At 43.3% G+C, this 22,121-nt stretch overlaps 2 protein-coding genes across 4 annotated transcripts in view; both read left to right on the top strand.

Moving 5' to 3' along the window:
• UBASH3B (ubiquitin associated and SH3 domain containing B) overlaps positions 1 to 5,794 on the top strand; it is a 74,644-nt gene extending 68,850 nt beyond the window's left edge. For both annotated transcript variants that reach the window (XM_086766191.1, XM_086766192.1), the window contains one exon: positions 726 to 5,794. In XM_086766191.1, the coding sequence (XP_086622317.1) occupies positions 726 to 863 (138 nt within the window). In that variant the 3' untranslated portion in view covers positions 864 to 5,794. The remainder of the gene's footprint in view (positions 1 to 725) is intronic.
• A 1,932-nt stretch (positions 5,795 to 7,726) lies between these two features.
• On the top strand, positions 7,727 to 21,804 carry CRTAM (cytotoxic and regulatory T cell molecule). 2 transcript variants are annotated; one of them, XM_010126402.2, is made up of 13 exons: positions 7,727 to 7,775; positions 10,964 to 11,110; positions 12,884 to 13,036; positions 13,254 to 13,385; positions 16,334 to 16,504; positions 17,065 to 17,136; positions 17,313 to 17,378; positions 17,611 to 17,718; positions 18,485 to 18,556; positions 19,068 to 19,172; positions 19,556 to 19,699; positions 19,931 to 20,014; positions 20,887 to 21,804. In XM_010126402.2, the coding sequence occupies exons 1-13, from the start codon at positions 7,727 to 7,729 to the stop codon at positions 21,015 to 21,017; spliced, it is 1,434 nt and encodes a 477-aa protein (XP_010124704.2). In that variant the 3' UTR covers positions 21,018 to 21,804. The 2 variants fall into 2 exon arrangements, with proteins under 2 accessions (XP_010124704.2, XP_086622382.1); XM_086766256.1 differs by lacking the exon at positions 17,065 to 17,136.
• Positions 21,805 to 22,121: the final 317 nt, after the last annotated feature.

The following is a 22,121-nucleotide window of genomic DNA, read 5'->3' as shown; positions in this document are numbered from 1 at the left end:
ATTTCAGAAGTTATGAGAGTAAAGCAGATTGCTTTAAGAGGCTTATCTTAATGTGTCACTTCTGTAACAGATAGCATGGGATCAGATACCCACCTACAAACGGGTTTGCAGTGACTCTGCTTTATGCTTATAGATACTGGAGCTGTACAGAGACTCCCCTAGTGCCAAAAACACCCTGACCACAGTTAACAGGGCAGTTCTGCCCTACACCACTTCCCCTTTTTATTTGACTCTAAAGAGTTGGCAGGGAAAAGGTCTGAAAAGTATGATGGGGTCTTCTGCCTTCATTCCTTTACTCATGCCCTGGCTACAGAGATGGCATTGTCCACTGACAGCCTTGCAGTCACCCTCTGGGACATTCACAGCTCATACTTGACCTGAGGACACCTGAGCCAGAGTAGCATCCATATTTCTCCTCCAGAGCCGTGCTGGCCTTCAGGGTTTGGGACCATATTAGCCAACAGGAAGCTTTGGTTTGAACTGACCCGTATTTAAACTACGTGACAAGGGTATAATATGTCTTTCCCAGTGTTTTGGATGTACAGTGGTGCACCAAGTCTGGCTGTCACACCCCAGTCCTACAGTCATCTTCTCAAAATGGACTTCGGGGAGAGGGAAAGAGAGAGAAGACAGTGAAATGCTTCAGTAGCACAGCAGGACTTCAGCGTCTCCTTGCATGGCTGGATCCCTGCTCATTGCCTTTATTTCCATCTCTCTTCACACAGATTCCATACTTGGGGTTTTGTTCGTGCGAAGAACTGGGAGATACAGGTGTTTGGCAGCTTACGGACCCCCCTATCCTCCCCCTCACACATGGACCAACTGGAGGCTTTAACTGGAGAGAAACATTACTACAAGAATAGGCAAAGCTGCACAAGCAAGGAAAACTCATGGCCTTTCTAAGCATCGGAGAATGTCTCTTTCTTGTGTTTATTGACAGTGGAAAAACAGTCATAATATGTTCAGTGGATCACACAAACAGCTGTTGTAGCATATCTCTCACACAGCCACAGTCATGCAAAAATTCTCATAATACAACTAGGCAAATAGAAAAGGGAGTGATTTGAAGGAAATAAAATATTAAAATACAGATTGAAGCTCTTGCACTGCAGGGCGTATCTGTTTAGTCAGTAGCTTGGGTAAATTTTCCCACCTTGAATGGAGCTCTGATAACACCGGTAACTTTCACTGCCTTCTGCACCGCGTTAGAAACAACTAGCACTGTGTAAAAGTTGAGCATTCAGGATGCTGAGGTTTTTTTCACTACTGTTTTTGTAAAGCATTAGCAGGCTTGTTCAGGACCACGTGTTGACACCCCTCTCACTCACGAGCCCCAGATTCTCAGCACCTTCTATAAAGTGTACCACCACCAGCTGGAAATTAGAGTCCAGCATTGCCTCTGCAGGCAGCATCAGAATATTGTTCCTCTGTTTGAGCACTGTGTTAGAGGATGTGGTGAGCATATCGTGGATGCAAAGACTGATGGACACTGATCCATATCAGAAGAAAATTTTGAATTTCACATCAGTTACAGACGAAGTTTGCACATCAAAAGACAGCACCGTTGTGAACCAAGACTGGGAGCAGTTTCTTTTAAGTGGAGATGAAGTAAGCCTTTTCCAACAAAACCTGAAGGATTTAGAAAGTTGGGGCTTGGGTTTTTTTCCTTTATTTAGATGACTGAAATCCACCCTCATGCCCAGACCCAGCCTAAAGTGTTCATGTAATTTAAATTCTCTTCAGAAGACCTTGGAAAAGGAGTTTCCCTTTCATACTGAGATTTTGTGCTGGTCATTTACACAGTGGTGGCTTTCTGTCACTTGTGAGCTTTTCTGTCAGCCCTGGTGAGGTTCTGCAGTAAGCAGCTTTCTTCAGGAGATAATGGTGAAATCAAAAAGATGCTGAAATTCAGCCTCCGCTCCATGCTTTGCTTCCTTTTCCTTAATTCCCAAGTGCCATCTGTCATAAAGCAGAGCTGATAAAACAGTACACTTACATTTAGGAGCAACATGCTTTGGCCTGTTGAAATGCCAAATGGTGGGGGAAATGCCAAATGGTGGGGGAAGGGTTATGATTTGGGGAAAAGGGGGAGAGAAGGGTTTCCATCTGTAGCTAAACTCTTTGAAATCACAAAAAGTGTCCTCAGCGCAACAGACTGCAAGATGCCAATACTAGGTGCTTTACAGGAGAATGCAAAATACATCACAGTGGTAGTTTATAGTATAAACTGGCTTCAGAGCAGGTTTCCTTTAGATTAATGTTACCTTAAGTCATCTGCCTTGGGTCAAAGAGTTCCTGCGGACATTTGTATGGGTCTTATCAGTGCAGGCTCGCTTCCAGAAGATACTTAAAAATGTGCTAAAATGGGATGAAAGATTTTCAGGCATACTCCTTTCTTGAGTATTCCCATAAACACCATCAAACGCAAGTTCAGAAGTACCAAGAGAGAAATTCTGGCATCCTACGTACCCCTCTTCTGTCCAGCTTTTCCTCTGCAGAAAGTGTTAGTGTCCTCATGTGAAATGTTTGTGTGGCACTGAAGGTTATGCTGGCCAACTTTGACAAAGCCTTATTATTCATAGCACGATCAAAGTTTGATTTTGTGTTGGTTTCTTTTAACCTATCAAGCCTTTGGCAGGACCGGTCTCAGCTTTGGTAGGATACGACTGAGCTGTGCTTTCAGCAGTCAGAACAATAAGGAGCGATAAACGAATCCCTTCCTCCTCACTGAGGCAAAACAGTCAGCAGTTGTGACGTGACAAATCTTAAGGGGTTTTAGCTTAGCTTTGCCTCTGGGATTTATTGAGCTTGCCAGGAAGAGTACCTCAGGTTCTGTACAGATTTTGAGTCAGCAGAGAGCTCCTCCTGTGCCATATGTCCATTGTCACAATCCATAACGATAGTCCGTTATTGATACATTTATGACTATGTGATTCACAGTAGGCCATTCAGAAGTGCATTATTATACCAGGGATGTATACTGAAAAGTCAGGGAGATAACTTATGAGATGACAGAAGAAACTGCTCCCATGCAGTTACACTGCTGTCACTTTAGTTTTTAACTGTAATTTAAACTATTTTTGGCTGTGTACAGACATTCTGAAGAGCATTTCTGGCTTGTTTTCCTCCATGCTTACTCACTGCAAATTTGCAAAGAGTTTAAAACTACGTAAATGACAATCACACCAAAACTAATTTGGTTACTGAAGCATGCATAATTCTCCAGACTGCTTTTGTTTTACACCATGGGTCAGCAAGATATAACCTGGGGCAACAAATATTGCCTGTATGAAGCAGTAGAGGCTGCTCAGGTCCTATTCAGTTAAGCGACATTACAAGGAGTTTATTTAGACAGAAGCATGAAACAGAGAGGGAACAAAACTTGAATGCACATTTTGGATATTGTACTAGCTGATCTTTGCATATAGTAAGTAATACAGAAGTGAGTGTTCTGTTTGAGAAGATAGATGTTGAAATACTCTCTTCTTAAAAAAAAAAAAAGTATATTTTTGGATGTTTGGGTAAGTATTTTGACAATTGTAGTGTTATCTCAAATTAGATTCTTCAGGTGTCAAGAATCTCAGCAAGAAAAATCTTATTTTCTTCTAGCATTTTGATTTCTCATAGGAGTTTTGTGTTAAGTAGTCTCATGTTGATAGGGCTCATTGGGGGAAAAAAAGAAAACAATGTGTTCCTTTTAAATTTTTAATTGAGATGTGAAGAATACAAAACAATTGCTGCTTCACTTTCACTCCATTGCTGCTCATTAATGTGTGTTTAACGTCACTTCGGTGTTTTGTCCCAGAAGAACATTAGATTTGATCTATCCAAAGTGCGTGCAAGTCTTTTCCTTGCCTTCACTGTGAGCTGCATCAGATCCCAACAGTTTAATCAGTGTATAGGAGGCAAAAAGCAGTTCCTAGATTTTTCCCTCTCTTCCCAATTAAGAAATAAAGCTGGAAATCTGACAAGAATAAGTTGTTCATCCAGTATTTCCATAAACTGCAACTTAAGGGTTGGGCTAGAAAAATACAAGAATCAAAGTGCAGAATCAAATTCTAGCATAGCAGCAGCTGACGGGATGACACTCAGCACCAGGAGGTCAAAACCAGGGTATCTGAAAATGTTCAGGTTTGATTTTTTTTGTGTACTCGAAAAGAGCTTTGTTTTTTTTATGCAAACTGAGGATCCAGGCTGTAACTTCAGGGGGGAAAAAAAAAAAAAGTATTTCCCTTTTCACTCAGTCTGAACAGTTTCAGAAAGAGGTCAGCTGATGGTAGAAGCCTCCTCCTCTCCTCTGGTTTTATCTTCAAGTGTCAACGTTATTGTGAAAGTGATCATTCACATCACCAAATAAGTGGTCATTTACAAGAACGTTGCAGGAATTCTCTTTAGTGAAGGCAACACAAGCAGTAATTCCACAAAACAAAGAGGGTAGAAGGGATGCTAGAGCACTATTTCCCAGCATATTCTTCTGTATCTGCAGCCCTGAACCCCCAGGCAGCAATATCTCAGGGACGTGGGTACTGTCATCTTTGACTGCGTGCTAACAGCAGCTCTTGGAGAAAAAGTCAGAGGATGGGGAGGGGGTTGTGTACAGCACTGTGACAAACTGGGCCTCTCTACCGAGCTCCTGCGTACAGCACCGAGTGCGAGGGGTTGTAAACTTTTCCCTCTGGGTCCTTACAAAGGCCTGATCCAGAGCCCAGGGGAACAAGGAGGACAATTTCTCATTATTTCCTTGGGCTTGAGATGAAGCTGTGCAAAGCCTGGTCCTAGTACAGGCTGCTCACCAACCCACCACTGACTTAATGAGGAATTTGGAGGACTGGTCCCTGTCTGGGGTTGAGCACTTCCAGTCCTGGTGTAGGACTGCATGCAGAAGTAGGGTGAGATTTAGTGTCCGATTATACTCACGTTCATTTCAAAAAGAGGGATGCTAGACAGTTGAGTTAGGCTGTAGTCAACTAACCCTCATTTAAACCCAGAGCTGGAAATTAGTTTGCAATGCTTCACAACTTAAAATGTATTGAAATTCCATAAGGAAAATCTTTGTTTTGAAAGGGATCCTTAATAGGTTTGGGTTTTGATTTGTTTGCTTATTTTTTTAAAAAAGAGCCTAAGCATAGGGGATGTTATTTGAACATTTAAAATATATGTGAAATTATGCCGGTAGCAGACATGCTTAAAACAGTGAATGAATTAAAAAAAAAAAAAAAAAAAAAAAAAAGCAGTAAGCGTGATTGGCTGCATACAGTCGCTACTTACTTATGACGACTTCCTCAAATACTTGTTCCCTGGGGAATATTCATGAACCATCCATGCTACATAGCAGAAAATACACAGCCAGTTCCTTTCTATTACTTCCCATTAAAATGTATTTTCTGAAGTTTCACTCTGTGGACATCTCTTAAAACTTGATGTTATCTATGGATACTTTTTTTTTCCCACTTTAAACCTGTTGTATCATTCTGTTTATTATGTTTTTTAGTGTGAGCAGATTGTATTTATTTGAAAACAATGTTTGCTGTTTTAAAAAAACAATAATGGTATTGCCAAAAATAGCTGTAATTACCTGTGACATCTGTATTTTTTTATTTGGGGGGGGGGTTTGGTTGGTTGTTTTTAATCTGTTTCAAGTGCTAACAACTGTTAAAACAACCACTGCGTTTTAATTTGCTTATTACATTAAATGGATTTCTCGGAAGTCAGACAAAAATGTCTCATGGGTGACTTAATAAAGATGCCACAGCCCCACACCTTGCCCTTCCAATTTAAATTTTCCTCTCAAGCATATTGGACTTTGCTGGAGTGAATACTCTGACACAGACCTTCAATTAATTCCCTTTCAGAGGGGCCTGTGCATTGCTGGGGTGCACCTGAGCAATATTTTCAGTGGTCCCAGCAAGATGTAGGTAGGAAAAACGCCTCTGCTGGACATATGCCCAGAGAAAAGCTGTACTGGGACCCTGAAACAAAAAGAGAATCAGGGCTGTTTCTCAGTTTGGATTGCAGTGCTGCCCTCACACATCCCATTTTGGGATGCCCACACGGATGGGCTGCAAGCCTCAGAAGCATCAAGGAGAAAGGGGAATTTGAGCTACATTGTTCTTCCCTCCACCGAAGATGAAGTTCATTTATTTGACAGCAGATGGCACAAAACCATCTCAAGTCTGGTTTTCCTTCTAATGCACAGGGAGCCAGTTTTCCCTCTGGGTTGGAGGCAGGTGCCTTCAGCATCTCTACTGTTTGATGGCTTTTTTCCCCCGCGAGTTATTTTACTGTCAGGTTTAGATGTGTGGAACTGGAAGCACAACTTGTAAAGCAAAGCAATGCTTGCCTTTAAAACACTTATCTTCTCTCTCGATCTGGATTTTTTTAATGCTGCAGTAGTTTTATCAGCCAGTGAGACTCTTTCCTTTCAAACCAACTACATTAAACTTTATGGCCTACGGCTCTGTTTTCCAGTAAAACTGATTATATTACAATTAACATAAAAGCCATAGCTTTTCTCAATCAAATATACACTAACAGAGTGACGTAGTTCCATGCACATTAAAGTTTAATGGAAACAGATTCTAATAACTTAGAAGTGAAATGCATAATGTATTTATAATTAACTGTTTTGTCCAGTTCACTCAAAGCCATGTCCTGCAAATGCATATGGTTTTAAACCATATTGCTTATCTTATTAAAGTCAGCTTACATTGACAGTATTAGTCATTTGCACTAAGTGTTGGGCAGCTGCAGAAAACTGCCAGAAGAGGATCTGCCAAAGCCTTTTTTTGGACATCAGTACACATGGCTACATCATTAAAAGAGGCTCTGCCTACAAACAGGCTTGGATAAATCTTGTGATGTTACTGGACATCACACACCCAGGAGACACAAAAAGCTTCGCTATGCCCCAGACTGCTCCTGTGATAATCAGACTGTCAAGGGGACGCAGGAAACCCAGACTCTGCCACCAGTCCTCTGGGACCTCCTTGATGTAGTCACCCCTCCGCCTCGTGCTTCAGTGCTCAGCGAACCTTTCACAACCACCTCACCAATACTCTTCATTCCCTGGAGAGCCACAAACCACAGGCATAAAATTACCTTTCTCTCATTATTTGTTTTGCCGGGATTCATGCAAGCAGAGCAATGCAAACCTCCTGTGCACACAGTGGTACAAAAGGCAGAGTGACACAAGACTATTTTTTTAGGGATTTAAAGTGCATAATTGGGTTTTCAAGCAACCTTGCCAGTTACTGCACTACAACGGTGTCCACAACATAAGCTCTGCCTTCCTGAGTGCCTCCCCATCTTGGAGAATTAAATCCTGCACAGTGCACGTGTAGGACTGGGGTCCCCGGCAGGGTTAGCCCAGGTCCCCAGGGTCCACGTTTCTCTTAACCGTTACCTGCTTCCCCCTCCATATACACGTCTCCTGCACGGACACCAAGCGAGAGGGGATGCAAGGTGAAAAGCCCCCAGTCCTGTCACCCACCAGTTTAATTTTAGGGACCTGTGAGGTCACCCATTTCTCAGCAGTCACCAACACATAGGAAACAAGAGATGAGGTGAGAAGAGAGTGGAAAAGCAGAGAAAAGGAAAGGAGGCAGAGACCTCAGCAGTGATGAAGTAGTGGTAAATCCGCTCCCCCCGTGCTGAAAAGGGACCAGCTGCACAGCAGCCCCGGCAGAGAGAGGAAGTCAGCACAGACTGCCCGTGCCCACACAGCAACATGACTTTCGCCAGGGTGCTACACGTCGCGGCTCTGTTCCTGATGCAAGGTAAGTCATACCCCTTGTCTTACATAATCTCCCCTTTGCAAGCAGTCCAGCCTGGAGAACTCAATTTCCAGAGCTTCAGCACGCCACATGCAAGGCAGTTTTGCTGCTCTTTTCCTGTTGACAATGCTGTTTTGTCACCCAATTTCCAAAGCACGCTGGTGCTGAATTCCAGCTGACTCCTAAACCCAGTACCAATGAGACCAATTCACCTCCTAGCAGCTGGCAGCAAGCTTGAGACAGTGAAGCACTGGCAAACCAAGATTCTTTCTCCCTTAAATTTGGATAGCGGATTGCTGCTTACTTCCCATGACTTGGATATCTGTGTATGCCTTTGTTCATGTATTGTGTAAAAAAGAGGCTAATACAACAAGTCAGAGTAATTTAGAAAGCTCTTGCAAAGTACTTTGAAAATGAAAAGCACTTTAAATGCTCAATCTCCTTACTCCTACTAGAAGATGTAGCTTACACCTACTTTGTAATCTCCTCACTTTCATAGACAGGAGGGTGTGAGAGATTCATATTTGACAATGTCAAACAGGGAAAGGCTTAAGTGAGGGAAGCAGCAAGACAGGTATCTACAGTTCAGGATTCTTGCAGGCTTCTCCTGACCTTTGCAGGAGGAATGCACACATGAGCCTGCCCAAAGCAATTGTCCTGCTCCCTTCTTAACAAATGCTGGACCAGAAATCACAGCAGTGCTATTGCTGACACTTTGGTAAAGGTATTATTAACAGAGGCCACATCAAATCTCAGTGTCTAAACAGTGACAGGGCATTCTGTAAAACTGTATGCTTAAGATATTTTATTACTATTGATTGTGTTTAACAGAAGCCAGGTCTTGAGGAACTGTCAGTTATCTCCTACCTGAACTAGCACTTGCAGCACCCTTTAGACTTGCTCCAAATCAGCAGCCTCCACTCTGTTTCACTGTACAACCCTCTTCTCCCGATATTGCCACTGTCTCCTGCATGATGAATCTGTACTTGCTGGCAACCGCTACCTGCTCTTGGCCATCAGAATTAATTCAGACTCCCACTCACAGGTCAACAGCCAGAGGTCAAAAATAACTCATTAAACAGGATGTCTGTAAAGGCTACAGTTTCAAAGATAACTCCGAAATGATGCATTGAGCGCATATCACCGCAACAAGTTCTCTGTGCGCTGATGGCTAAAATTATAGCAACCAGGGGCATGGCCATTCTGCTCAGTTTCATCCTGGCATTTCTGGCAAGAAATTGTTGCCCTGTCCTGCCAAGAACATGGAAACATTGCTGTTCTTGATCCCAGACTAATTTTTCCAGGTAGCCAGGGCACCTGGCATCCACACAGTACAAGAACCACTATCCTCTGGAGCAGACATGGGAGCATCTCACATGCCCCAGTGACTGTACTGTGGTGGGCTACAGTGGCTTGAAGACCACCGCCACATCAAACTGCCCTCTGTGTGAGGAAGGAAAGTTGACCTGTGAGTCATGGTCCAAATGAAGCCATGGTCTCTCATGGAAATTACGTGTAAGCTCTCTTCTGGGGGCTGCTTCCTTCTGCTGTAGAAAAGCAAACAACACCCCCATCTTCTTTTGTTGTTCAGTCACGCTGCTCTCACCTCAAAAGGTGCGACCTGAAAGACCCCACACTGCTGTTAGCAACAGGAAACCATGGCTACAAAAAAATACAGAAGGGCCCTGTGGAAAACCACAGACAAGGTCCTCTCTGCTGCCTTAACAACAGGCACCTCCTGACATAGGTCTGCACAAGTGGAACCCACACAAGGAGGTTTTCCTTCTGCTACTGCTCCTCAGCAAATGACCCCCACACAGCACAGGCCCCAAGAGACCAGCTGAGGCACTAACCCTGGGAAATGAAGGCAGAATCACAAGGAAATAAAAAGCAAAGGCACGGATGATAGATAGCAAACCTGTATTGCACAGCTCCTCCTTAGCTAAAGCAGCATACATCATAGTTACAAATTTGGAAGTTAAAATATTGAGCTATTACAAGGAAATCTCTTGCTTACAGACTCCAAAAGATTAGATAGATAGTGAAGCAAGAGAGAGGTCCATAGCGTATTCGCTATTTTTGAAGCCCCAAGCTACATCACTGATCAATTTTTCCATGCCACCTCTGGCCCAGGAAACGTCATGTGTGCTCAACTCAAGTGTGAGGCATGGGATCTCCATGGGAAATGACTGTCTTACAGGGAGACAAGTCCTTCCTCTGATTCTGGTGGTAAAAGTTCAGGTTCAGCAAGAATACCAGAAGTGAAGCCATCATGGGGCACGTTTACAATATTTTAAAAAGGTTTTAAGACAACAAAAAGCTTTCCTGAAGCCCAGAAAGATTCATTTCCCCAAACTGCAGTGTTCATGTACGCAGTAGGAACTTGCAGCAGACAGCTACCTGGAAAAGAAAATCAAAACACACAAAACAGGAATGAAAAATAAAACCCTCTTACTGCCTATTTACTTAACGCTGACCCAGGCACTGCTCTTAGTAATTTCTCCAGGGCATGCTTTTTTTTCTGGAAAAGGTAATTCATTCCAGGTCATCAAATATTTTCACAAAGTGTATTATATATCTTTGAATATCTGGAAAGAAAAACACACTTTACTGCCTGTCTGTAAAATGAACTAGAAGAAAGAATGACATTTCATTTCAGTAACCTGTGCCAGGCCAAGTTTATGGATGCTGCTTGTGAAAGAAGCTTCAAAGCCAGTTCAAAGCAGTTGCAGCTTTACACTTTCTGAATTAAAAAAAAAAGCCTCATTTTTCAGAGGCTTTTCATTTTTTTCATTCACTGCAAAATGAGGTTCAACAGCTTCAGAATAGAACATGGATTAATGAAAATTAATGTTTGCGTTAACATACAGAGAGAACATGGATCGAAAGGATCTGCTATCAATTCTTCAATGGCTTGTGTGGAATAACATTCAATAACTAAATCTGTTTGTGCTGGCAGATGAAGGTCACAAGCCTTCAGTACAAGTCGTGCCTAGTGACTGGGATGACTTATCTAATGACTGTGATTTATTTATATCAGTGCAATCATATTGGCAAGTTTCCCAAAGTAGAAAAACCTTTACAACCTTGAAAAAAAAAAAAAGGAAACGTGACATTACACTGTGCAAAACATTGTCACTTTACTTCATATCACATTTTAATATTTGTTTTCTCCGACTCCTCTCTGGCAGGGGATTTTCCAGGAGCTGGCAGTGAAACTGTAACTCTAAAGGAAGGAGAGGACCTCAGTCTCCGCTGCACCCTCAGCGGTGATGGCAGTTCTGCCCGGCAGTGGTTAAACCCTCACGGGTTTGCCATTTTTCTAAACACCCAGCGGGGTAAGTGTGAAAAATGAATGTGGCACTTTCCACGGGGGGCTGGAGGGTCACTCGGAAGCGGGCTTTCCAAGCTCCCACCCGTGGCCAGTCTGACTCACCTGCTACCGAATCGCTCGAGAAGGTTTCACATTCAGCCCCTTTCTGGCAGGAAGGTGATGAAATGGAAACCCCCACAAGAGTGGTCTGGCACTAGAGCTTTTAGCAATGAACTGTAGTTACCGCCAGCACCAACGGACTAGCACAAAAACCCACTCTTCTCTTACGAGAAAGACAGGAGTGGAGGTGCCTGAAAGCCCTGGGTACTCTTCTGCTCATCAGGGAATTCGATGTAGTACATCAAGAGGAAATCTTTAGAAAACAAGCAGTGATTTCTAATTCGTGCTGACAAAGCCAAAGTCATAATTATTATGTTCCCTTCCACTCCCTGTACCTCATGTCTCTCTGTCTTTCTCCTCTTGGTCCAAATTCAACAGCTCTGCAAGATGAGGACTGCCTTAGTCTTCCCCTTTCGTACAGTACACAATTATCCTTCAATAAGACGCATAATATAACATCCACAAGGACTAGAGTTTGCAAAGCATTTGGATCCTTGATAAGCCAGACACACTGGATATTTTCCTTTTCCAGTACAAAAGAAGATAGTCCTCATTTAGAGATAAACCAGATTTTACACTGCACATGGTCATTTTCATTTTTTATTCTGAATCGCCACTGTGAATCTCTGTCACATTGCTTCTCCAATAAACCGCTTCATGAATCAGTTCCCTCCAGTCTCACTGTAGCTAAAAATACAACAAGCTAGCTACAAGTCTTTACATCATGGTGAGTTCAAAATCCGTTAATATTTAATCACTTCCATAGATTATAGTACTGCTGTGATTTTCTCCCAACTCTGTACTTTTACAAGACCTCAGCTAAAAAAAAAAAAAAAATATAGTTTTTGAGGTCTTTTTCTCCCTAATGACTGGTACGCATCCCCAGTTTCGGTTCAGTTTAAGGGCAGATGAGTTACACTTTCTGTGCTGTGATTGTGGGAAAAGTCCATGTGACTTGCTGGCCTGAGCCCGAGGACTCCCACGGGTTATCCAGCTGGAGAAATGAAGCAGGGAGTAGGAAGTCAAGAGAGAGAAAGGGGACTGTACAGCAGAGTACAGATATCCTAGGAGACGGTGTCATTAAAATCAAGGTAATTAGACAAGGATATGAGAAGCAAAACAGCCAATTAATAAGCAGTTAATAAAGACATGTGGGCTGACCGTAGTGTTAATTTATGTATCACAAAAGACACCCAAAGAGGGGAAGTGATTTTTTCAAGGCCAAATAAGGGCTTGGGGAATGGGGAAGGAAAAACAACCCTTAGTTCAACTTTGCTCTGTGCCCTATATTCAAAGGTCATATTACTTCTCTGACCACATATCATGTCCTCGCACCCCAATATTTGCTTATATTTGTCTGCCTAGACACTTAAAGAACCCAAATTGCTACGATACCTGGGAACATAGGAATAAGACCCCCTGAAAATAAACGCAAGAAAAACCATGGCATTTTCCCCGCTGGCTGCACACACATCCCCTTCTTCAGTTTACTGCTGCTTCTGCACTAGTGCAGCACCAGCTAGGAATGCTTTGTGCTAGAGCTGCTCCCTTACGTCAAGTGTCAATGAAGTAAAAAAATGCAATAAAGAAAACTATCTTTATTCATTACTGCTTTGATTATCTGTCTTCCTCTTATGTACCAACACATATACCATGCTGGGTTTTATTTTCCTTACAGCTCTTAGAGATCAGAGGTACAAACTTATCCATTATTCAAAGGATGAATTATCCATCCAACTGTCTAACGTAACAGTGCATGATGAAGGCGTATACAAATGCTTCTACTACAGCATCCCGTTCAAAAGCAAGAACAAGACTCTTGAGGTATTAGGTAAGTTCCTTCACCTGCTTTGTCCCAGAGGAGGAAAACAACAAGGCCAGCTCCTCAACTCCAGATCTGCATTTTTGCATGCAACTGTATGATGCTTAACATCATACAACATAATCCTGGTCTTAGCTCAGTTCCCCCACATAATCTGTGCATGCAGGCATTCATAAACCAAGTGAACACATGTACTATAACTATGTACTAAATCTTATTGCTGCAGCTGCTCCTTCTAATCCAGTACTGGAAGTATCCCGAGACACAGAAAGAAGTATTACGCTGTCTTGCTATACCCAAGGATGTAAACCACAGCCCCAGATTACCTGGCTGCTGGACAATGGGATAGAGCTGCCTGGTAAGTGTTAAAGGACCAGGGATTGATTACTAACAATTTCTTCTTATCAGTCTTGGGCACTAGTGAAAATACTGGAGGGTGAAATGCCTTCTGCAACACATCAGCTGAGACTAACACTCATTCTCCACTCATTTAGTACCACTTGGCCTCTGCGGTGCAGATTTTGGAGAAAAGTCAGCACTAAATTCCAGTGTTTGTGCAAGGGATGGGGCTCGTCTGCTTTGCTCACATTCAGAGCAAAACACCACCACTTGGGACCAAAATCCCCTGAGAATCTGGAGTGAAATTACACTGAAATAAAATGAAACCAAAACTCTGGAGGCAGAATTTTCAAAGCCTCAGTATAAAGTCGGTTAACAAATGCATTGTAACTATTTCCACGTTGTAACTGGTAGATAGATTTTCCTCAGCGTTACCGAGCAGCTCACACACACATCCCAGCAGCTCTTCTGTCTCATTAATCTGTTCAGAGCCAGGCAGCTCACGGGCAGAAACAAGAAGAGAGCTCAGGAACCACAGCCCACAGCACCCTGTCAGACTCTCCCCAGGGAGAGGTAGACACACGAGGAGGAACAGAGCCACCACGTAGCTCGATTTAACTTGTGTACTAGATAAACAGCTGCTTTGAAGGCCATGTTCTAATAATAACTACCTTATTAGCTGTTACGGTAGCGCGGTGGAGAGGAGATGCACATCCGTATCGAAGTGTGAGGAAAATACCCATAAATGCAAATGTATTTTTCTGTCACACATTAACAAGCTCTTATGTGTATTTTGCATCATCAAGCAACATATTCAAAGCTTAGCCTGTAATCCCTTCCCCTCCCAAGATGGGGTTTTTGATTAAGAGCTCTAGAAAACAACAGAGAAGTGTGCTGGCCTGAATATAGCTAGAAATGAAGACTAAGGATAGAAATCCATATATACAGACATCAATGCAGCCACGTAAAGTCCTACACTTAAAGGAAGTGCACTCGGGAAGCAGCAGAGCTGGGAAGCGAGGCACAGGGACAGCGGGGCAGGGAGCTATCCGCCATCCCAGGGGGAAAGGTGCTCCGGAGCAGTGTGCAGGCCTTGGAAAAGCAGGTTCTGAAATCCTGCATGGCTTTGGGGAGAGCTAGGTCGCGTGTGGCTGTAAGGGCCTGAGGGAACACCAGCTGTAGAGTTATGAGGAGCTCAGGGAAGCAATACATCACCCCTAAGTTTTTATATATAATTTTCCTACTGTTCTGCTAAAAACCAGGGGTTTTCTTACACTTGAAACAACTTCAGTTCTGGCCTGACAAACTACATTACTCGCAACCTCACAACACAGACACTAAACACCTCCCACGACACATACAGCCAACCATGCATTCCCCCACTTATTTTAAAAAAAAAATCTATCCTTACCTTTGCCTCCTCCTCGCCATTGCAGCTCTAACCCCATCAGCCATTAGAGCGAGCAGCACCCAGCCTTCCTCAGCTCCCGCAGGCACCTGTGAACGGCGTTAAACCCGCGCTGTGCCAGGCCGGTTCCACCTCCAGCTGGGTTCCAGAGGAAGGAGCTTTTGCCTGGAGAGGTGCTGATACCACCTGGCCAACACAGAGTGTTTGAAAGACAAACACAACTCTCCTCATTCCAGCCCTCTGCATGTGCCTTCGCTCTTTGGTGGGTGACTGTCTTTCAGTAACACTCCTTTCTCAGCTTTAATGAAACACTGCAAATATTTATACTAATCAGAAAATAGCTAACGCATCTTAATTACTGGCAGCATCTCAGTCCCACCAGGGCTCAGCAGGGGCAAACCAGCTGTAATTACTGAGCTGACAAAGATTATTTCCTCCCCAGCAAAAGCACTTTGAAACCCTTTTGAGCTCTTACATGACCCTGCTGGGGCTGGAAAAGAGGGTTGAGAAATACTGGTCCATGTGATAACGGCAAGATATCTGTAAAGGCTAATTTGGAAACAAGGAATGTCTTTCATTTAGGAAATAAGGGTGTTACCAAGGGTAACAGACCAAGAGAAAACATTAGTTAGTTTCCAGAGAACCTCTACGTTAGAAACAGATAGCAGAGATTATTGTGCCACCATGGGCACTTAAGGTAAACCTCGGAAAGAACCTTCCTCTCCACTACAGCAATTCAAACACGTCTCTTGGTGTCACATGAAATACATCTTTATTTTTCCATATCGTATAAATGAGAAAAGTCAGTATTACCTCTAGGACTAGGAACTACATCAGGCAAGTTACATGGCTCTCTGTAATTCATTATGGCAAGGTAATTATCTTTGTGTTTAACTTCTCCCAGCTGCGAAAGGGGAAGAGTCAAACCTGCATTGTAGGGATGATAGAAGACTTGTACAGGGTTTCACAGAGTTGTAGCAATGTTTATTTATTACAAATGTAAATATTGCACATCAATACAACTTTAACAACTTGTGTTTATGTTTGGGGTTACAAATCCACAGCTGTTAAGACACAAATTCAGTGCCCTTGGATTACCACACCGCAGGATCAGAACTTCTTTAGATCTCGGTCATGCTGCAAAGCAGCAGGTCCTTGCCCCGAGGCTCCCCGCTGTGGGCTGTGAGTGGCTGTGGCACACCGCAAAGCAATTTATTCGGTTCAGGAAGGACCAAAAGTGGGTGTTTGGACATTTTGCCACAGTCCTGCAGCACGCTGCAAGGGAATTTCCCCGGGGGAGTCATGAACTGGAGCGAAGGCCTTGGGTTGAGGACAGGAGGTGCACCGAGGTCTGCACTTAAACGACTGCCGAGGAAGAAAACATGACCTTGCTGCCTTTGGGCTCCCATGTAATCCATTTATACAATGAACCACTTGTGCACAGTAATCATGCACTGCTTTAGCACAGCAAAGTAACACAGATTGTGCCTGGAAGGTTTTTCATTAAATTGCTCTTGACTAGAAAGCACTGAAATGTTTTTCTTCCAATGTGTGTATAGGTGACAGTAAGCACAAGTTAGAAGCTGATGGGAAGAAATGGACCACAACCAGCACGCTGACAGTCCTCGCCTATGGGCCCAATTCCACAGCCAGCTGCATCGTTCGCCACCAAGCACTGAGAGAAGAGAAGCTGATAGCGACTTTCCAGTTTGAGGACCTCCGTAGGACAGGTACTGCGGGCTCCTTCAGCAGAGGCTATCCCATTTTACCGCTCTCAGGTGGTGAAAGTCATGCAGATACACGTGCAAAGCTGAAGCCCATGGTCTGCTGCCCTGTGTGTGGAATCTATTTTTAAATGAGAGGGCTACCTGGGGAAAAAGAAGAAATCCAAACTAAGATTTGAGGCCTTTCTTCTGCTTCTTAACTTACCTTAAAATCCATTAAACATTAAGCCACCGAAGTTCAGGCAGGTCAGTTCCCCAGTGCTGCTGCTAGAATTTGGGTGATGTTTGTCCTAAAGTTTTAAAGATAATCCAAAGTTTATGTTCTCAAAAAAACTGTGAGCTTTCCATGTCTTCTGTGTATTAGATACATCTACCTGGAAAGCTAGCAGGGGATAAATGTAAACTAACAGCTGCTTGTCTAATAATTTTTGGAGTAGTATTTGCCTTCTGCCTATTTACTCATCTTTAGGATGGATCTATTCTTACTTTGTTCTTCCTTAGATTGCTCGATTCAACAAATGCTTATAAAGTGCTTTAAAAGTTGTACCGTTGTTGGGTTTTTTCAGTGACAAATACAAATCCTGCACCAGCTATGCTAGAGATGGATACACGTGTCCCTGAGAATGAGCAATCTACAGGTAGGCATTAATTGCTTGGCCTTGTTTTAATTAATGCATAGGTCAGATAAACGCAGCATCTATCACAGAAAATATTATACAGTGCCTTTACCTAAAGGGAGGACTGCAAAAGTGCAGTTGCTATCAGCACTGGGGGATGTTTTGCTCAGCCTTCAGAACTGACGTTTTTTCCCCAGTGACCGCAGCAGAGTCAGATCTGAGCAGCGGCACAGCCCCCACGCCAAGCTACCCACAGCATAGTGGTAAGGGTTTCACTTTCATTTTTTCTCTCATTTAGTAGTATTAAATACATTCAGAGGACAGGGAAGCTGAAGGTGGGAGGGTAGGACTGTAAGTCTAACCACACATCAGATAGAGCACCCAAACTGTCCGGAGCACTAGTTATACCAGAGCAGGTTTCATTTTTCATGGATCAGTTCAATGGCAAAGTGTCTCTTCTGATTTTTAACATGTGTTTGGGGGATTTCCCTTTAGGATCCAAACAACCAACCATCCCTTCTGCAGTACCAGAGGATCCAGTAGTTACCAGCTCAGCATCAACACCAACCCAGCAAAACCTCCAACCCAATGTCACATCTACATGTAAGTTTGGTCTTAGTTACGTGAATTTACCAAAACCAGGACAGAAATGCTACCAAGAACAGTGTTACATTCCATGCAACAAACAACATGAATCACAGCATTTCTTGCTTGTGCTGGGAGCCCTCAGTTTTACAGCCATGAAAGCAAAGTCTCTCTCATAAGACGCGAAGACCCTCAGTGTCAGCAGCTGCCAGACCGGCCGCTATCGCAGCGCAATGCGAGCCCAGGCTGGGATTTCTCTGGACAGTTGCACTAGATGGCACTGTGCTACAACAATTATCTGTGCATAGAGCAGGCTGCAGGTTCTGGTTATTAAACTGAGGAATTGTTTCCAGCAGAAGAATGAAGAGCTCCACTGCCCAAATCGATTGGCCAAAACCCCCCAAGATGGGCACATGCACCTGCTTAGTGTGACAGGCCCTGCAGAGACAAAACAATTGGCTGTTTTAGAAATACACGAACTCTTTGTTTATATTTGTTTAAAAGTGCTACACCACTGATTACAAACATCACAGAATAGCTACATCTCAGTAAACAATTCAGACCTATGTTGATAAACATACACGAGAGAGGCAGCCTGAATCTTTTCACAGGACTTTCACTAGTTGTGCTTACATAACTGGTAAGGAAGAAAATCTCTTCTGAATGTGAAGTTTTGGTAGACACAGCACACATTATCATTTTAATTTTACAAACCTGTGTTAATTATACAGATAGGTTGCCTGTGTGTGTAAGAAAGTGAGAGCTGACCTCTCTGTTTGCACAGGGTCCGAAGTAACGTCAACTACAGCGGGAAAGGATGAATTGCCTGGTTCGTCAAGTTACCCCATCCCCAACGGTATGACCTTGCATCATCAGACGTGGCGTGGGGGTGGCAAAGGACGGGGATTCTCGCTCTGGGTGACTGCACCACTGTGAGCTATGAAGACAGTGAAAGAGTAGTCAGGGATATGAATTAAAAAAAAAAAAAATCTGCTTTAAGGAAAAAGAGGCATGCTTATTCCTGGTTTTGCAAGCCTGTTATAGAGAAGCAAACTGATGGACAGGGAAAGGCTCAAAATGAACAAAGAGTCAAAGCTCAGCTTTGTTTTAGTATAACTGTAAATGGGAACCATTGAGTTCAACAATGTGTAAGAGACTGAAGGATTTTCTGTTCACAAAGCTTAGGTGGTCTTCAGATTAAAATGAAATACAGCATTAAGGAACTGAGCTTTGAGTCAAGGGGTCCAGAAGTCCCTTTCTGCTGCAGTACCAGGTGCCCTGGACTTCAAAGCTTCTGGGAAAAATACGCATTTCCTAAGCATCCCTTTGCCATTCAGAGAAACACTGTTCTTGTTTCCATTCCCCAGGGACTGTAACAGCATTCAGTGGCAACCTCACAGAAGAGGAACTTTCCAGGACAGAAGACCCATCAACAAGTGAAAATATAACTGTGATTTCCATCGTCACCTTCGGTACGAACTCATGAGTGCTCTTTAATGACACCTTCCAAACATGCAAGGAGCTTTCTTACACCAAGCTGATTCTCACCAAGCTGGTAATGCTTGCAGTCTTGGGGAGAGACCACAGAAACGCAACCATTTTCAGCTTCTAGGAAAAAAGCTAAGTTTTAATGTTTGTTGTGCCAGCACACACGTCTACCGATTTCAGTTTTTCTTGTTCATAAAAGCAGAAAAACTTCTACCTCACGTCCTAAAATTAAGTCCAGTAAGGTGACTTCTGCAGTCTCACCATGTTAATCTGGCCTTGTCCAGGATATATATCGTTCTTGTCTTAATTACTGGAGACTCACAGGAAGCTGTTTAACAACACGAACATATATCTGCCTCTCTTACAGAGCAAGATCTGAAGTCTGAACGCATCAAAAAGGAGAATAATCTCCTGCTGCCAATCCTGGTGGCTGCTTTAATTTTCGCGCTGCTCATCATTGTCGTGCTTTTTATGAGGAAGCTGAAAAAAGCTCATGGAGTGTGGAAGAGAGGTGGGTGACAGTCCTGTCCGAGCAACTGCTGACACTGCTTGATTCAGACAGGCTGCCTGACGGAGGTGCCACAAAAGGCAACTAAATTGTTGTCTTAAGCATATCCCTTAGATGGTCAGGATGACTGAACCTCCATTTCATAACTAGTAACTCAGCTTTTTTATCTCAAGGCAGACTATGAGGAACAGTTATGGAAAAAACTCATCTTAATTACATTTGTTTTCTGCACAGAAAATGATGTTTCGGAGCAGACACTGGAGAGTTACAAATCCAAATTTAATGAAGACAGTCCAGGCCAAGAGAAGAACGGACACGGTAAAAAGCTTTAACCAACATAAACTAATTTCTGTTAGAGCATTGTCGCTGACCACAGCCAGCACAGATTGCAGTCCATCTTACTATACAGAGATATTTGCATGTTTCAAACCTGAATATTCTAAACCCAAACCTTTCATACCCGGAGGTCCACCACAGACATTATAGCTTCAGCAAGAGTGATGCAGAACCGTACAAAATGAAAATCCTTGCTTTTTGTTTGATAGGTTAGACTGGATAATCACAGTGAGTTTATCTCATTTCTAAATATATCTACTGAAACACTATTAAAAACAATATGCCTGGTATGTACTGGGAATGCTACTGTAGTTAAACAGTCGTGAAAGGCTCTTACCTGATTTCAACACCAACAAAATATCAGTGCTTCATCAGTTCTGTCCTCAGCCAGTGACTACAGATGGAGGCAGGTCTTTCAGCCTCCTCAGCTGGGGTATTTCTGCTCCACACTTGGAGCACTTGTTTTATTTAAACAAAGACAGCTTTCGGCAGGAGAATAAGCCCAGACAGCAAAAATAAGGGAACTTTGCCAACATCTTTCAACATGACTTTATTGCAGCATCTAAGTGGTATTAAAAGAGAAGTTTTGAAAAAATATCTTCAAAACTTTCATTATTTTTCTAATATTTTGAAATACAAAATATTTAAACCACTGGTAATACAAAGCAGTGCCTTAAGTATTGTGTAACCTGCGTTAGATTACATCGTGCGTCTCAGTCTTTGCTGCGATGCCTGCCCTAACAATTTCTAGGTGTGATGTCATCTTTTATTGTTCTATAACACTGATTAATACACATCTCAAAACACCCCCTTCCCTTTACAGAATCAGTCAGAAATCTATGTTTATCTTTCAGGTGTCAATCAGCAGTCCAACGTGCGCTATGTAACAGAAGGATATGTGGAAACAACACAGAAGAATCCAAGAGACAGAAACATTGCAATAAGCGAGAAACTGTTCGGATGTGGAAAGGAAACAGATGTATAGCAATGGCAAATCCCTACAATGTGCAGAAGCACCACTGTTTCCTGATATTTATATTACAGATATCAATATGATTTGAAGGAGCAGAAGTACAAACAGCTCAATCCAAAAGCCAATTGGGACTGCTTTTCTTTAAACAGGTAGATGGGACCTGTACTCCTAGAAAGCTATTAGCAATAAACACATTGATTTATCTGTGATCCTCGGAGGATTTGATTAACCACTGCCAGAAATAGAGCTCATCAATCCCACCTCAGGTCCTGCCAGCAATTAAGGTCCTGGCAAGGGACCGTGCAATTAGCCCGGAGGACCTCAGGATGTGAAGATATTCATGTAACGCTTCGGGGACCTCCTCTGCAAGCACGGGACTGAGCAGGAAACCCTGGGAGCTGCAAACCAGCTGGGACTTGAATTATCACATTCTGATCCCAAACCTGGACATCTGGCTGTATTTAACCAAGCGGGAAAGCATCCTGATGTCCAAAGTGCTAAAAAAGAAGTTATTCCCCCTTGCTAGGACTTCTGCCTCAGTTTCTCCCCTGCACAATGATAGCATCACTCTGCTGTGCAAGACTCCAGCAGCACCAGTCTGCAAGGGGCTCTAAACCAAAACATTTGGGTGCTGCCGTTGTAGGGTTTCCCACATCGCCTGTGCTTCCAGGGGTTACTGAGAAGAGCGAGGGCTTCAAACCAGGGGCTGGTGAGGGTGAAGAGGATGCATGATGTTACACATGGGACTCCCCAAATCCAGGGACTAAGGCACTTGCCTGCCAGCGGGCAAGCTGGGAGAATCGCCGAGACATTACGTCTGCAGAGCCCCGTGATGCCATCACCGGGAACCTTTTCTGTCGCAGAAAGATGAAACTGAATCCCTGAAATAAAGGAAATTTACATTACAGCAGGAAGCTGCGTTTCTTTTTCTCATTAGAGATTATTATTTCTCACCAGAAGTACGAAAAATGCCTGAAGCTGGTTTTGAATGGCAATTAAATAAAAGCCGATGCAGTGCTCCCGGCAATAATTTCATTTTTCAGTGGGAAGTGGTTTCGCCCTCGCCCAGCCCGGGCGCTACCACCCTCCCCGCGCGGGGCGGAGGACACGCTTCCC

This window comes from Chlamydotis macqueenii, chromosome 24 (genome assembly GCF_036417535.1).
Source record: "Chlamydotis macqueenii isolate bChlMac1 chromosome 24, bChlMac1.mat, whole genome shotgun sequence".
In the NCBI taxonomy this organism is placed as follows: Eukaryota; Metazoa; Chordata; class Aves; order Otidiformes; family Otididae; genus Chlamydotis; species Chlamydotis macqueenii.
This window is presented reverse-complemented; position numbering and strand designations above follow the sequence as displayed.